Raw genomic sequence first — 17,888 nt, forward strand, 5'->3', positions numbered from 1 at the left:
TAATCTATTCCTTTCTAACAATTTTCTGTATAGGAAAGCGTTACAAAGTAGGCTTACATCATGAGCTTTTAAAAGAAACACAGTTGTTTTAAAAAAACTTTCCAAAGTCGTTGAGCGTGACTTTTAAAACAAAGCAGCATTACTGCCTAAGCTTCATCAGTTTGATGCCAGCGTTTTGCAAAGTAGTCATAAAAAATGTGCCGTGACTAATACATGCCCCGCTGTATAGAAATTTTAAGTAATAGTCCTGTAAGTGGTTTGACAGAGCAAACAGACAGGCATCGAAGTCTACATTTCCAGTGAACTGGACAGTTTGGTTTACTCATTGAACAAATCCACTGCGTCAGCATTCCTGCCCAATCTTTTACGCCACATCTCTACCTACTGCACTTTACCGCTTTTGTCTTTGCAAGTCAGACCCATATCAGCTTTACCTGACTTTTTCTTCTCCACTTTTGCCATTTCCTGATCTTCTCCTGTTCCCCCGACTTGCCTACTGCTTGTTTGCGTGGCTTCTTAGACGACGGTCCTTAATTTGCAGAGCCGAAAGTCTAATTCACAGGAGGAGAGTGACCGGCCGGGCACACAGGTAGAGCGATTTTTTTTTTTGTCATGGTTTACAGTTTGCTTTTTCAAATTCATTTCATACATACAGGCGTCTTACGAGAATAAAGTAGCAGCTATTTTTGATTCTTTGCACTCACTTCCTGTGACTCAGTGTTTGGTGACTCAGTGTACTGAGGTTTTGGGGGTTTTTTGTGACATGGTCAAAAAATATTTCATGCACTGCATGTGCAATGTAATCTCAGCCTGTTTGAACAGTTCTTGTGTTCATCTGTTTGCCGTATGTGTCCGTCTGCAGATTCCTCAGTCACTCTGGAAGCTCCGGCAGCAAACCGAGACTCACACCTCAGACCGCTCGCAGGTGAGTTCTGTGCTAGTGCGTCTTCAGCTTCCAAAGAAAACTAGAGAGATGTAACTTTTGTAGATAAAATAACTCACGTTTGCTAAGAAAGCACATTAATACCCACCCCTGCACCTGTCAGTTTGTGTTGATTCTTAAATCCTCTCTGCTTGTTTTTAAAGTACTTCATGGTGTCACTCCAGTACGTTTCACATGCTTACAAGCGTGCGAAGCAGTGTGCCCTCTCGTTCCTTGTGTGCCAATCTGCCATTTGGGGAGGAAACCTTTAGCTTTTATGGACTGCTGATGGAATTTTCTGCTGGTGTCCCTGAGAGAATCTGAAAGCGCTAAAATCTTTCAATCTAAACCCACCTCCTTTTTCTGGCATTATCATTCAAAGACTTATTGTGACCTTACTTTTAATTTTTTTTTTAATGTATTTTTAAAAATTCATTATTTATTCCATTTTTGGATTGCTCCCAGGGTTACCTGCTTTACTCCTGCGCTACTGATTTTTTTTAAATTTTAATTATTTAGCTTATTTTAAAATTGTGTGTTGTTGCATTTAAATCTTTATGACTTCTTGTCTTATCTGGCAGCTTAAGCGATAGAGTCCTCAGTCTGGGCAGCGTCCACCAGAATCACTACTCCTCACTAATGGGGAGCACTAATCACTAATCACTAATCAACAGTGTTGCTTAGGATTTAGTGAAACTTGCACACAAAGATCACCTCACGGGTCTTCACCCAAAGTGTACTCAAAGTCAGACCGTGCCACTTTATGGGCAGCTGCTTCTCACATTTTTCAAGCTGAACTCAACATGTCCGGGGCCAGTAAACTGCTGCAGACGTGATTTACTAGCTTCCAAAGTGTTGTTCAAGTTAATCACAGGGCAGCTCGGTGGTGTTCTCAAGTAACACTTAGCTGTGAGATATACAGGAGTCTTGCACACAGATTTGTTTGTGAGTAACACAGAGCAGCCAGATTTGTTCTAGAACCCATCAACTTTTCCAAAACGTGACTGGCGGTGTGAGTCATGCACAGTTTGTCTCCCTGTCTCCAAATATTTGTTGACCCTAATCTCTTTTGTTAGTTGCATGTAACATAACTTCATGGTATTTGAATGTCAAACAAAAGCTTGTGATGTTATTGTGTTGTTATATCAGTGCCTCTTTAGATGAAGGAAGCAGTGGAGCGTCAGTGCTGAGTGGACAGGTACCAACTTACTTTCTTTAAAGCAAACATACCGTGTTTCATTCACGCCCGGTTTTCCAGGCTTGTGTTTTTTTTCTTGATTGTGCCTCCCATTCTTCTCTGTAAGATGCGCAGAGTTTTATAGAGATTTTCTTTAGATTAATTTTAACTGCTTGTGTTTACAGCCCTCTTCCTCCTGCTCCTTTGATGGCTGTCTGAAGACAGATCAGTCTGATTCAGAGCCAAAGTGGCCTGAGATCCCACCTGTCCTCAATCAGAATGAAGACCGCAGGCGGAACAAGTATCTACGAAAAGATTATCTGAAGGTTGTGCAAATTCCCAGATTCTCACTGCATATTCAGTAATGTCTTTGAAACACATTCTGGATTTGGATGTGTAGAATTTACAGACAAGAGACGAAATTTCTGCCACCAAAAGTTCTCTTGCATGTAGTCTGCTTGTACTCTGTGCTTGCACTTGTACAAAATCCGTCACGTTTCTTTAGGCTTTGGATGAATGCAGGTGATAAACAGTCCCCGTGAAGAACAAAATGTAGTGTCTACATGACCAAAACAAAAAATGCATGCATTCACACACGTATTCATAAACAACTACCAACAGACCAAAACATAATCTTGGCTTGGATTTCTGGAGACTGCTGGAAAGAAAAAACAATGTCTGTCGCTCCCAGATGCTGAGCGAGCAGATGGGCCAGGGACTTTCTAGATTGCATCTACTTGCAGTAGGGCTGTTCAATATAACGATATATATCGGATGACGATATAAAAACGTCTGTTTCTTTTTACGCTATCGTTTGTTTCGTGGTGTCGCAAAATAAACTGTTTACGGCAATATTTTTTCATCGTTTTGATGGTCACTGTAGTGGCTATATTAATTTCTTAAAGTTCTCTCTTTCTCTTATATTTAATATAACCACACTACAGACAGACAAGCATTTGTTTTTATGCGTTGTCGTTAGCAACAGCGACGGTAACAGCATCGCGTGTCCGCTTGTTTATGTTCCACATAAACCTTTCACAATAAAGCTCAAGATCCTGTTGAGACTTTTCAAAATAAACTGAATCACGTGAAAGAGCAGATTATTTACGGATGAGAATTTAAAAAGAGCCGCCAGGTGCTAAAAAATAAACCTTAGACTCAAACGTTAGAACAGGCTTTTCCCCGCAGCACGCTGTGTAATAAATACTCACAATGAAAAAGGCGGCCTTTACAACTTATGTCTAAAAATGTGTAGTTTCATGCATCAGTTAAAACACTCGACTCCAGCTACATGACGCGCAGTTAGAAACACTTCCCGCAAGTCGAGCTGCCCGAGATTCACAGAATTTACAGAAAATGTTACATTTTTGTGATTTATATCGTTATCGGACGATAGAATTCTTATATCGGGATATGAGATTTTGGTCATATGGCACAGCCCTAACTTGCAGAATACATTGTGCTATCAGACAGAATTGCATGCTCTATCTGATTTTCTGTGATAGCCATCTCCAAATGTACAATAATGCATGACTTTATCAGAATGATTAGAGTCGCACTGATTGTGAACACGGAAGTCAAAGGCTTCTATTTTGAGTGAAAATTATTTTAAGAGAAGAAAAGTTTAATTTGAGCCAACAAAATCCATTGCTGCCTGCAAGAAATGTATTTCAGTGTTTGCTATTATCCATATGCACACACAATAACAGCCCCTCTCGCTCAGTTGTTGGGATTTGTTCTTGCTCAGATCTCTACTCTGTCTGCTAACAGACATCTGCGGACCTGCTCTCAACATTTCTGCACCCTGCGCGCTCACCTCTTTCTGTACACCCTTATAAGCAGGGGTGCACATAGGTGGTCTGCAGGTGCGCATTCGCTGTCAAAATAAAAGAGGCGCACCAGATAAGAAGTTGCATTGTTTGCGTACATAAGATTTTCTGGAGGAGGACAGGCATTTGTTTAGAACTCTTAAAGATGTCGAAGAAGCAAGCTCCTTTAAGCAATTACTTTGGTGTTCCTCCACCTCCAAAGAAATGTCAGGAGTCCAAACCACAAAAGAAGCTCGTATTCTCGGAAAAGTGGTTGCAGGAGGTGAGCTGGCTTCAAACAAATGATGAACGCACAGAGATGTGGTGCAGAATATGCCGTGAAAATCCCACTCTAGCGGACAAAAACACTGCCTTTTATATGTACGCAAATCCGCGTTGCAACTTCTTATCTGGTGCGTGTCTTTTATTTTGACAGCGAATGCGCACCTGCGGACCACTTATGTGCACCCCTGCTTAGAAGTGTGCCACAAAACCAACCAATCACAGACTTGGATGCAAAAAATTCTCATGGCTGTTTTGGTCACCAATAGCTCGCTAGCTACTGCATTCCGGAAACACTGTCCAGAATGTAGCTAAACCCAGTGGAGTGGTTTGGTTTAAACTAGATTAAAACCATAATGGTCTTGAAAAATAATATATTTTAAAATAAAATAATTAAACATAGTAACCGAAAATGGGTTTAGCTACATTCTGGACCGTGTTTCCGGAATGCAGTAGCTAGCGAGCTGATTGGAGACCCTAACAGCCAATCAGTATTTTTGCATCAAAGTCTGTGATTGGTTGGTTTTGTGGCACACTTATAAGGGTGTACAGAAAGAGGTGAGCGCGCAGGGTGCAGAAATGTTGAGAACAGGTCCGCAGGTGTCTGTCAGCAGACAGAGTAGAGATCTGAGCAAGAACAAATCCCAACAACTGAGCGAGAGGGGCTGTTATTGTGTGTGCATATGGATAATAGCAAACACTGAAATACATTTCTTGTATGCAGCAATGGATTTTGTTGGCTCAAATTAAACTTTTCTTCACTTAAAATAATTTTCTCCCCAAAATGCAACATTTGCACTTGCAATTTTTTTTTTTTTTTTGCGTGCATTTAGAATAGAGGGACAAAAATAACGGCATAGTAGTGCAGGTCATCTACTAATGGCCATGTTGGCGGTTTGATCCCTGGCTTTTCCAGCCTTCAGTCTGCATAGCACAGTATCTACGGGCAAGATACTCGCTCCATTATTTTTGTGCGATTTAGAGGCACACTAGCCACTTAATGTATAAACATGTGCCGATCACTCTTTTAATAAGCGTGTCACTGTTTAGATAAATGAATAACAAACATGTAGCACCAGGTTTGCTCCCATAAATAGAACAGGAGATGAACAATTAGCATGAAACAAAGATCTAATTATCTCTTTTGTTGACAGTACAAATGCCAAAGTGCTCGCAAAAACTCGAGTGGCAACGCTGACTCTGAGGTGGGTATGAAAATGTTATCTTAAAAGATCGTGTAAGTGTTAATGCTGCGTCCCATTCTGAATTGGATGTGAATGTTTTATCCTCAGGAGGGTTTGCGCAACACTGATTTCAGCACTACCCTGACAGTGTTTGGACTTAAGCCAAGATCAGGTAACACAGATGTCCTTGTTCTTTAAATGACACTGTCTGAATCGTTTGGCTCAGTGCTTTTCCTTTTCACTGGAATGATTGTCTCGGGGGTTTCTTGGGCATAAAAATAGTAACAAAAATAAAGTCAGTCAGACGGTTAGAACCCATCCTTCCCGTCGATTTGAAAAGATAATAAAAAACAAACTGCTGAAGTGATATAAGTACGTTACATTTTACATGTTGTGTGGATATGAAAAAAGATCTCTCTCATATGTTCCAATTTCATTGAGCAAAAAACAAAACAATAGTGTTTACTTACTAAAAAAAACCCTTCTAAAGACATCATAGGTAAAATAAGCAACTCTGTCTAAAGGATGTGTTACCGCGGAAAACATCGTCGATGCCTATATTTGTTGAAATGACAATGTTAAGAATGCCTTGTTTTCACACTGAGTCACTTTTTTTTAAGGTGGAGTCTCATCATTCTTTCACAAGAATTAGGGAGGGTTTTCTAAAGAACTGCTGGTCTGCATCCCCATAACCAGCTTTTGGATACAGTCATGAAATCTTCCTGGATGTACAAATAAAACTTGTTTTACGTTGACAGGAGGATAATAAATCGTGAATTAACCTACTGAAAAAAAACAAAAGCAAAAAAAACAAACAAACAGTGTCCGGGGAAACATCACATCTGCCAGTTTTCAATAAGGATTAATGTGACAACCTCCTGACTGCATGTTCTCTCTGACTATAAATCTCAAAGAGCTAATCCTTGCCTTGCGTAGACTGCAGTGCCAGCTGAGCATTTTGTAATGCATGTCCACAATCTGTTCGCAATTTTTGTAATCTTGCATCTGTACACTGGCGATTTTAAGTCACACGATCAAGATGTGATTGAAGTGCAGACTTTCATCTTTAATTCAACTGGCTTAACAAGTCTTTCTTTTTAAGAACGACCTTTTGTTTGTCTCCTTCAGTTGCATCAGTGTCTCTTTGGGCCTCATATTGAAGAAGAAGTTTTATTATTATCCAGTGCACAGCAAAAATAATCGCAGCGGTTTACACTGATCAGTAAAATTAAGAAAGTTATTGGAATTCTAATAAAAAATAAGGAGCATAAATTTTTACAAAATAAAGTGCATCGAAGGAATACGTTAGAAGTGACCATGAAAGCCCAAGTTGTACTAATGCCTTGTGCAAAGGTCTTTAAAAAATTTAAAAGGCTTAAAGGTTATGGCTAAGCTGCTCACAACTGTTTTGGACAAAAGTCTCCAATGAGCTTTGATGCACAGTGCTGAAGCAGAATGCTTTGCTGGTGTTGCTTGACCTCTGACCGTCACATTTTACTTGAATGAGATACTCAGTGTGTGTCTCAGGTTCTGCCTTGGGGCGGTTTCTGCCTCGTATCTGTCTGATCTTTTCCTTTCTTTTCGGCTGCTTTTAACTTCAGGTCGTCTTCGACTTTTCTTGATTATGGTGTACTACAAGGTTCTGTCTTGGAGGCTTTACTGTTGCTGTACCTCCTGCGTCTTTAGCACATTTTGACAACGTTCAAAGACGTTATTTATCTCTTTTAAGCCCCAGGATGTTTCTGAGCGACAGATCTTGCATACGGTAGTTGCTTAGACTCTGTTAAAGGTTGGTCGGCTGACAGTTCTTCTGAAATTGAAGAGGAGAAAACGACTTTTCGTATGTGACCCTGAGAGATTTTTACCTAAGATAATTGAAACTCTTGGTCGCTTGCCACACTTGCTAAGTGTTAACTTTTGATGTTTGCTCTTCCCTAAATCACTTAATTATTACCAGGTTGAGTCCTACTGTGTCACGCTGTGAAATGGAAGTTCTTATTCATGCCTTGATTTTAATCAGGTCTGGATTATTAGAATTTGTTGCTGGATTATTAACACAGCTTCTGTGAGGCTGGGAATGAAAGGAGACAGTGCTTTTGCAATAGTAGCCCCAAGACAAAACTCTTCTATTGTTTTATTTACATAATTTGTCATGGTATAGCGAGGGAAGAGGCCTCTTTTGGCAATGAACAGACTATCGTCCAGTCCATTTTGAGCTTCTGAAAACTGGAATATGTCATAATATCAAATATCTCTACTTCCTAAATAGTTGATGTAACATTTTTGATAAAGCTGAAAGTCTGCACTTTAGTCACATGTTGGCTGTTTCATTTAAAATAATTTCATTTAAAATATGCAGGCATTTTCTGTAGTTTAATCCATAAAGTGTTATACTTTTTTTTAGCCTATATATGGTTTGCAAATTAACTACTAACAAAATACAAACTTTAACACCGATCAGAGTATCATGAAAAAGTATTTTGACATATTTGTCACAGTTAAATGTTTTAGAACAGCGGTCCCCAACCTTTTTTGCGCCACGGACCGGTTTATGCCCGACAATATTTTCACGGACCGGCCTTTAAGGTGTCGCGGATAAATACAACAAAATAAAACTAGTACCGGTACCGAAAAAAAGGAAATTTATTCATAACACACGTGAAAAGACCCAGGAAAACCGAGTTAACGATAAAAACGATAACAAAATAACGCTGAAAACCGATAAAAACCCTGAAAACGACACATTTCACACCTGAGCCTCAACTCTCGCGGCACGGTACCAAACGACTCACGGACCGGTACCGGTCCCAGGCCCGGGGGTTGGGGACCGCTACACTTAGAACATCAGCACATTTTAATAGTAGATAAAGATAATCTGAGTTGATACAAAATGCATGTTTTAAACGATGATTTTATTAATTAAGGGGAAACAAGCTATCCAAGTCTGCATGGTTCTTTGTCCAGGGTTGCCCCATCCATAGCAGTAAGAATTGAAATCAAACATTTATGAGAACTTGCCATCACTGTGGAGGAATTTTGCCCAGTCTTTTTGTTATTGTTGGATCATGAACTCTGAAAGACTCTCAGGTCTTTCGTGACCTCCTGGATGAGTCTACGATGGAGTAATTTTGGTCCGCTGGCACACTCCTGGCAAACTTCACCACTGTTCCAAGTTTACCTCCACTGAAATTAGCTTTGTAAAAAATTTGAGCAGTCGCAGTAAATTCATGATTTAACAAGGGCGTCAGGTAGCTTTGGATAGCTTTGTTTTCATTAATTTACAAAATCATATAAAAACTGCATTTTGTATTTAAATGCAAAAAATTCTGTCTGCCTTATTTGGAGTGTTTTTTAATTTTCTTTTAAATTTACCTGTTATATGTTACCTGGCATACGGTGATATTCTTTGAATTGGCTCCGATTTTTATAAAAGCTCTTTTATAAAAGTCTAAGGAGGTTGGAAAGAAAGTGACTGGACGTCTTTAAGTTTCTTGAAGACGTTTCACCTCTCGCCTTGCTTTCTTCCCACGCTCCTTAGATTACAACAACAACATCTTTGATGACTGAGAACCTGCAGAGACTCTTTGATAAAAGTAAAGAAGACCTTCACTGACTAGGAAATGAAACTAAATCAGCCAGACTGTGTCTCGTAAACCCAAAGGAATGGGGATAACTTGAAATAAAGGAAGACATGCACAAGCACACTGTACGCTTCCTACTGTAAATACAGATTTAGATTGTATCACAGCCACACCTAATTCCAGGTAACACACAGCACAGATTGGTTCCTTGGACATTGTTGGGATTTGGTCTTATACAGTAAGAGCTCATATTATTTGATAGACTTTCACATTAACTCTGCATTTCTATTGTCAGACTGAAAACGAGCAGGTGGCCTGAAATTGAACTGAGCGACTGTGATGTACTAAATACTTTTTTTTTCTGTTCTTCTTATTTCCTTTGTGTGTTCTTTGGATTGTTACCCCCATCTGTAATTTTAGCCTTCACCAGAGGAAGCCATCAGGAGATCAGCTCTACAGACCCGAGCTTCACGATGAGAAGGAAGATGGAGCACTTGAGAGAGGAAATGGAGAAGATAGGACTGTTACGACAGGTCAGATGCCTTGCAGCTTATTTATGCCTTTGCGTTTGTACGAGTCATGGAGTCATACAGAGGCCAAAGCTCAATAGATCCTGCTTTTGTTTCAGTGTTTACGCCTTCGAGCTAGACAATTGCTTCTTATCCAGCCTTCCTGCTTAGGAATACAGATTCATCATGACTTCACTTGGTTTCCAAGGAATTAAGAAACACGCTGAGTCTAAATTGACTCATCTATTTATGCTGGGGCTATAGCAACGGAGGGATGGGTGTGGAGGGCTGAAACACTTTTGTTTTTGCTTATAAAAATAATTTAGGAATCAGGGTGGGCTGGGCATGCCTAGCTGGACCTACAACCTACTAATTCCAACATAGTTGGGAGGATGTGTGAAATTTAAATAAAAACAGAATGCAGTGATTTGCAAAACTCATAAATCCACATTTTATTCACAACAGAACACAGAAAACGACAGTTAAACAATGTTTAAACTGCGACACGACATCATTTTAAGAAGAAAAAATGGTCATTTTGAATTAAATGGGAGCAACACATGTCAACAAAGTTGGGACAGAGCCATGTTTGTCATTGTGCAGCATCCGCTCTTCTTTTTTTAACAGCAGGACTTTTGGGAGGGGAATGTGGCAAGCTGTGGCATGTGTTTGCCTATTTACTTTTGCCATTTTCAAGCAGCCCTGCAAGAAAGGGACAAAGAAAGTATCAGGGGAAAGCGAATGATCAGGTTAACATTGTGGTTTAGTAGTTGCACACATGCCCGTGCAACCTGCTGCGTCCCATGGTGCTAAAGTGAAGTAACGTATTTGCTTGCAAACCATCTGTACAGAACCAGAGGTGTAACCAACAGTCAGCATGTTGGAGAATGTCAGACACACCTAAAATATGCGAAGCATGCACAGTGTCGTTGGCATGATAATAAACATTAGAAGAGAGCAAAACACATCAAAATGACTGGCTAGTCTAATTCTAATGAAAAGCATTAGAGATGCAAAGTCTCTATAGGAGAGGCTAAAGAAAAATAATGATTTCATTTTCTTAATCAGGCCAGGTTCATGAGGTGATGAGATGACAGTGGGGAAGAAAACAACCTGTCATCACTTGTCACAGAAATACAGGCCGGTAAAAGAAGCACTATAAATTCAAGGCGTGCACAGCATACTTGTGATAGCATCACACACTGACAGATGTTTTATACAATACCTGACGCTTACATACCATTTTGCCAAATAAGGTTTGCCCGAGACAAAAGAACTCTTTGTCAAACCTGCCAAAACATCTTTACAAAAGGAGAAAAAAAATAAACAAGGGCACAAAGTAAAAGGGTGTTCCAAAACTGAGATGAAAGTCCTTAACAAAAGGAAAACAAAGTAGGCGTAGGTGACACTTTCCGTTATGGAAAAAGAACAGACATTACTTTGAGAAAAACAGCACTCCTTAGACTCGGAGTGTCTGGCTCTACTGGGTGTTAGGCCATCATAGCATTGAGGTGAACCTCTTTTTAAAGATGTTGTCAGCGAGAGGATTCTCGCCTCGTTTCCAAGAAAAGTTGCGGAAGCAAAGTGGTCTCAGGACGCGAGCTACGATACATTTGATCTGTTCGTTAATGATCAGATGATAAGAATAAAAAATTGAAGGCAGATGAAATGACTTGAATAAGTGGGAACATTAAGCAGAGAAGAAGACAGCCACCTGACAGCAATTGCTAACTTGGTTGGTATTTTAAAATTGACTGGGATTTTTGCAGTGGGTGGAATTTTTTTGATAACAGCTGAAGGTTACTGGAAGTGTTTTTGCGTGCTGTAGCAATGTAGCCATGGTAAGGAAGGGCTGATTAATCTGAGGCAAGAGCCTTCTGAACTCAGGCAGTGGTCTGTTAAGCAGGAGTGATGGCATTTTTCCACACATGGAAGAGCTTTGGATAATTTTATAGAGCAGTGTCACACCTTCCACCTAATTGATAGGAGCTCATACACAATTTACACATATAGATCTAAACTACTGGGAAAATTATAATAAACACATAGAGTCTAATCAGAAATGTACTTTTAATTAATTTCTGATTGACCTGAAATGTATCAATAAACAAATAGTGTGTTTGATTCACCAGAAGTGTCTTTGTCAAAGTGCTGTTTACTCCTTCAGGGTGGTTGAAACGTGTGTTTGTAGGCGGTCTTGGAGTCTGAGACAATCAGCTCCAGGTTATGGGTCAATAAATAATTCAGGTTTTGTTCTTGAATCTTGTCCAGAGTTGCTTTGTAATGCGGTTAGATTCCTGTTTTCTGGCAAGGGTTTGTGATCTTACCTAACAGTCTAGTACAGAGTACACAGCCTGTCTTTATTTTATTATTTCCCTTGGATTTACATGTTGGTGTTGGGTATGAGCTTCCGTGTTTGGTTATAAGGGAAGTATTTAAATTCTAATATTTGAAAATTAAGCCAGGTGGTCATTTGTCCTAATGGAGACGCCTGTATAAGTGAAAGAAACAGTTTCCACGGCTGGATTCAACCCATACAAGTGGCTTCTTCTTCTCTGACTGAAGTGACATTTCAGGGTGTGCTTGTCCGTGCTGGGGTGAAAGCTTAAATTAGACTGTGGACAGAGCAGTTCACTGTTTGGGCAGCCAAGAGAACTTTCATTTCTAAAAACATAATCATTGTCATCGCTGGTTAGAAATGCTTTCCAGTCCAAGCAAAAGGTCAAACGGAAACAGATGGACTTCAGAAAAGTTACAGAAAGCAAAGCATCACACCACAGGAGCAGAACAGTGCCTTATTCATGAACTTCATGGGAAATCAAAAACACGTTCGAAAGCATGCACAAAAACATTCAATGGTAGACAATTGACTTCAATAACATTACCAGTTTCTTCAACTGCTTTGGATATATTGCAATGATAAACAGTAACTTTCCTTCTGATTTCCCACCTGAGGCAAGTATCTAATTCTTCTGTCACTCCTGACTCACAGCAAATAGATAAACCAAGAATACCAAGAAGTATTTGTTGGATTTTGTCCAACTCTCTTCTCTGGCAGCAGTACTAACCCACCCATTCATACAAAAACAAACAAATTGGTTATGTGGGAGATATTTAATAAAGACATAAATAACACTCTGCAGATCATCTGATTAACAGGGAGTGATTATCAGAACGCACATGCTCAGGTGTACTGGAAGCAAAAATAATATAGCTTAGTAGATAGCAAGTATTAAAAGGAGGATTTAATATGATCTTTCAGAGTTGCTTAACTTTCATTAAGCTGCGTGTGGTACACCCCCAGCACTTACCTCAGATCATTAACTGATTACACTCTCGTGAACCTTTGGTCCAAAGAAGCTGTTTGGCTAAATACAGTAATTAAAACTAACAGAATGAAATGAAAGCGAGAGGATGGAGAACCCGCTGTGAGTAATTGATTCAATGTTAATAAATTAAACACCTTTTCTACTCTTAGTGCGTTTTGTGTGTGTGTGTGTTTGCAGAACATTGAGTCCAGGCTCAAGGTGTTGCTTCCGGATGATGTTGGAGCAGCTCTAATGGACGGAGTTGTCCTTTGCCATTTAGCTAATCATATCTGTCCTCGGTCTGTTGCCAGCATCCATGTACCATCTCCTGCAGTGGTGAGAACACCCCATCTTCCAAATGAGTCTTTTTTTAAAAATTGTTAATGCCAAGAGTTAGAAATTCTCATGAATTTATTGGTTATAAAATTTTTGTCTGCTTAGCTATGTGGATTTTGTTCCGCTGTGAGTTTAATTATCTAAAATGATTGATATTTGGGCTTCCAGCCAAAGCTTAGCATGGCCAAATGCCGGAGAAACGTGGAAAACTTCTTGGATGCCTGTAAGAAGCTGGGTGTCCCACAGGTACTAACATTAACCATTTAACACTTTCATTCAGGCATTTCATACACGCTTCACTTCAAACACCACTTAACCTGTATTTATTTTGCAATATATTCTGTGAAGATTTATTACCTTCCATGGTGATATCCACCGTTGGGCTCTGAAGCACAAGTTCCATACAGTTTCTGCAAGTTATATCATGCATACTCACTGGTCTGGTTTTTGCCTTTATCCTTGATCCTTCTCCAAATGAAGAATTGCTGTCATAAATAATGAAAGACAAATATATTCTATTTGTCTCTGGTCAAATCTGCCTGTCAGAAAAGCTTATAACAGTTAAATACTGTCTGAAAACCCCACCTTTCTTTTTTATTTTTCTCTGAGAAAAATTAACAAAAAGACATCTCTCTGTTGACTCAGGACAAGCTGTGTCTGCCACATCACATCCTAGAAGAACGTGGCCTAGTGAAAGTGGGTGTGACTGTGCAGGCTCTGCTGGATCTCCCCACTTCTAAGCCCACGCAGCTCTCGACTGTTTGACACGAGCCTCAGTTTTGCATCAGACCTGCACTCGTGCAGGATCACCTCTCTACCAAGCCCAAACCTTCTTCCTCATTACCAGGGACCAGAGATCCCAGTGGGGCGAGGACACAGTGGCCCCATGGGTCTTTTGGAGTTGACTTTTGCCTGACTGAAACAGGAGACAAGATGTCTAAATGCTTCTGTCTCTTCATATGATGTCAGCTACCACTTACCTCTCTTCCATCACATTTTCACTCTTATGCTGTTCCTATTACTGGGGTCATCCTGGATGCGTGTTTTCTAAGGTGCTGAGCTAAAACTTGCAGAAGAGGCACACACGACGGTGAATCTAAGACATTAAAGGTTTGTGCGTCCTTCTTTCTAGTCACTGAGTCTGCGAGTGTCAGCACTGACCAAGTGGAAGTGAGGAAATGACAGACACATAACTCACTCTTTCACTGGAAAGGACTAGGCTGCCTGTACTGAGGGACCTTATTGGGTCCTTACACTTGAGTTGCTCTTCTTACTTGTTAAATTTATTTTCTCAGTGAATTTTTTCTTGATTTTTGTTTTCATGGTTTTACACAGTCTTCATCAGGCATGCAAGGATGATATCCTGTTTTGAGCAGCTAAGCCTGATTCATCAATTGTTTTGTTTTTGTAATGCATTTAGACAGTGCTTTTTGAAAGCCGGTGTAATCTAGGAATGAATTTAATGTTATTATCATGCAGACAGAGGACTTTCCGCCTGTTTTTCTGGTGCAGTTTCAACACCTTTCGACCATAAATCACATCTGAATGCAACAGGGGACTTGACATTTGACCACTGTGATAATACGAACTTGGCTTTTGCCAAAAGCATGATATCTTGTTTTGTACTGTAGCATTTTTTCACCGCGTTTTTTTTTTTTAAACTCTAGGCCATTCTCGATTTTACCTTTTCTGAAGCTTTTGATACTTTGCTTCCAGCTGTTTCCAGTTAATGCTTGCCAGTTATGTGAAATTAGCAGCACAGATCTGCCGTATTGTTTATATTCTATGTGAATATTGTTTGTGAACGGCTGACTGATGGGTGCCTGGATCCGAAAATGGTTCAGGGTGCCCTTACAAACTTCCCACGCACGGTATGGTCTTATTTTCCCACTAAGCCATCCTGTTTAGTGTGGTTTCTAATACACTTTATTTCAGGGAAATTCTATTATTTATCTATTTATTTACTTGTTTTAACTGTGTACATTTTTGATTTGTGTGTCTCTGTCCTCACTATCTGTCCACATGCAACTGAAGATGTTAATCTAATGTTTTCCAGCAAATGGAAAATGACTAAAAGCTTTTAACTTTGGCACTAATCTGTTCCATATGGTGGATCTGAGAGTTCAGTTCACTGCCACATGAGAAAACACACGACAAAAACAGACAAAACACAAACCAGAAATTGAAACCATAAACTAATCAAGAGATCTGAAGAATAATTTTCTTTATTTTTATATAAACACATTTTTTAACTTTATTTCTCAGACCATGATTTGCAGCCATGGCTAAAAAGAAGTTCATCATCTATCATTTCTATGGTTAGCAGGATCATACCAGGATGTAATTTTAAAAGTATAGTTCTTTTCAGGTCTAAAACTTAACCCTGGAGAACCCATGGGGTCAGATCCGACCCCATTGGTTTACTAGGGAACCCATGGGGTCAAATTTGACCCCATGGGTTCTCCAGGGTTAAATAACCCTAAGGACATATTAATACATGACATAATACAATGTTATTTAACAAAAAGGACGCCAGAGTGCAGAGGCACTTTGGAATTCTGGCCCACTCTTCTTTACACGCCACAGGATTTCAGTCAGGTTGAGGTCTGGGATTTCTGTTGTAGATTCACTTACTGTTGCATGACCCGGTTTTGGCCAAGCTTTAGCTGTCGGACAGGTGACCTCACATAATTGACTCTAGAGTACTTTGGTATACAAACAAAACAAGCCCAAGTCATCACTCCTCTTCCACCGTGCTTTTTAACAGTTTAAGGTATGATACATTTGAGTTAATCTTATCTTATCGTATTTTCTTTTTGCCAAATGTGGTCCACTTTAGTCTCATCTGTTCAAAGGGCATCATTCAAGAAGTCTTGTGGGTTGCACACATGTAACTTTGCAAACCTAAGCTGTCCGCCATGGTCTTTTAAAAGCAGAGGGCTTCCTCTGGCAAGCCTTCTAAACAAACTTTATATGCGGCATAAAGTTGTTGTCACTTTGGTGATGTCTCCTTGGCATTGAACCAGTTCATACCTGAGTGCTCCAGACCAGAAAACTGTCAAAGCATCTGCTTTTATAGAGGAGCTTAGGAATAATAAGCAAGGACTTACTTCTGCTACATTAAGGCTTACTTTTTGTTAAATAAATAATGATATGGTGTATCATGTTATCTGTTATTGTTCATCTCCAGATGTGCTTACCTCATTTTAAGACCTGCGATGGACAGATTTAATATATTTTGTCCTAATGTGCAAAACCTTAGTACAACACAGGGGTTGTACTGTCATTTTACAATGACTGTGTATACACTCTGTGTTTAAAACACAGTTTTAATTAAAACCTAAAGTGAGGTTAATGATTGGATTTGCATTAAATAGATTACTGGCAAAAGACTACACGATCTACTAAATATGGGCTAACGCGACATCCCTAACCACTTCATAGGGCCAGGATACCCAGTTCCCTAATCTGACAGAACAAACAAAGAGAAAACTTGGTTAATGATCGGTAACTGACTTCACTAACTTCGGGTTTCTTCACTCGCAGCCATTAGAAACAAAGTATGATGACCTAGTTCACACCATTCTCACACAATAGCTTTCATGCAGCCAACAGCCACAGACTTCACTGAAGGCTAATTGATTCTAAATTTGCATGCTGATATGACACCAGTTAAATTACTTCTGACAGAGAAGTCTTTGATAGCGCAGCTATGGCAGTCTCGTGTTTTAACAAGGTCTCTCTTTTTACCACAGAAACAAGTTGACAGGGTGGTTAGAGCAGAGTGATGTCTGGTGAATATGTGGCGGATCACAAACCTGTCCTTTTTTGGTGAGCCTTAGCTTTACTAGCTTAACGAGCCAAAGGCTAAAAACTAATGTGAAAAAACATTTGAGACTGGAGCAGAACATGTAGAACTACTGTGCCTCAGAGGAGGGATAGCTTTATTTATTTATTTGTTCACTTGTAGGTTAACTTCTCTGTACAGGATAATTTATGTTGTTGTTAACTTAAACTGCTTCTATGCCGATGAGCTGCATCTCCGATTGGCCATCTTACTTGTGGAGAATTTGCTCAGATGCAGTGGTCAAACTTCATGAAAGGAAGTATAGAGACTTGCACTTCTGGTTTGATTCCAGGATACGAGCGTGTGTGCCAAATTCTTGGTTTCCATGTTACTGCTTTTCACCTCACGTTAATAACCCCAGTGTCTGAATTTGAATGGTGTTCATGAGAACCTCTGCTTCCTCTGAATAGCCTGTATTTTCCCCCCTATTGATGCTATGGCGTCATGTTCCAGAGAACAGATATCACACAGATAAAAATTAAGCTTCCAGTTTATCAGACCTTGAGTGTAAAATATGCATAAACCATCACAGAATCTCAGGTCAAACATTTTACTTATGCAGATAACTTTGAGTCTTTATGAATGACTGTACTGTTGGTCACTGGGTGATGTTTCCTGGTGTGTCATTTGGAATGTGGTAGTTGTTCTTTTTCCTGCAGGGCTCTAGTTAACAAGCAAAGCAAGCAGCAGTCAGTGAGCTCTCTTTTAAAGTATCTACTGTATGCATTCACCAAATGTATTGCCGTGCAGAATCCTTTATTCTGAAACACAATCAAATGTAACAACTGAAAAAATAATACGTAAAATAATAATATTACACTGTGGTAGCCTGACAGGAGCTTTTTGGGTATATCTGATGGTAGCTTTCTAACTTCTTATCTTTAAACAATAAGAATAACTTGATACCTGAACTTACCTTACCTATAGATACTGT

The 17,888-nt window shown here is 39.6% G+C and overlaps 1 protein-coding gene across 3 annotated transcripts in view; it reads left to right on the plus strand.

The window, feature by feature from the left end:
• The window catches only part of lrch2 (leucine-rich repeats and calponin homology (CH) domain containing 2), a 35,110-nt gene that overhangs the window by 15,109 nt on the left and 2,113 nt on the right, over positions 1-17,888 (plus strand). For 2 of the 3 annotated variants that reach the window (XM_085470060.1, XM_085470059.1), the window contains 10 exons: positions 521-589; positions 863-925; positions 2,072-2,120; positions 2,285-2,425; positions 5,344-5,394; positions 5,482-5,545; positions 9,375-9,487; positions 12,970-13,107; positions 13,276-13,353; positions 13,753-17,888. The exon at positions 13,753-17,888 is cut by the window's right edge and continues 2,113 nt beyond it. In XM_085470060.1, the coding sequence (XP_085326186.1) occupies positions 521-589; positions 863-925; positions 2,072-2,120; positions 2,285-2,425; positions 5,344-5,394; positions 5,482-5,545; positions 9,375-9,487; positions 12,970-13,107; positions 13,276-13,353; positions 13,753-13,872 (886 nt within the window). In that variant the 3' untranslated portion in view covers positions 13,873-17,888. The remainder of the gene's footprint in view (positions 1-520; positions 590-862; positions 926-2,071; positions 2,121-2,284; positions 2,426-5,343; positions 5,395-5,481; positions 5,546-9,374; positions 9,488-12,969; positions 13,108-13,275; positions 13,354-13,752) is intronic. The other variant, XR_014922506.1, reaches the window with a different exon arrangement.

The sequence above is a fragment of the Copadichromis virginalis genome, linkage group LG10 (assembly GCF_057382275.1).
Source record: "Copadichromis virginalis isolate Kocher_CV1m ecotype Utaka linkage group LG10, C_Virginalis_male_GT1.1, whole genome shotgun sequence".
In the NCBI taxonomy this organism is placed as follows: domain Eukaryota; kingdom Metazoa; phylum Chordata; class Actinopteri; order Cichliformes; family Cichlidae; genus Copadichromis; species Copadichromis virginalis.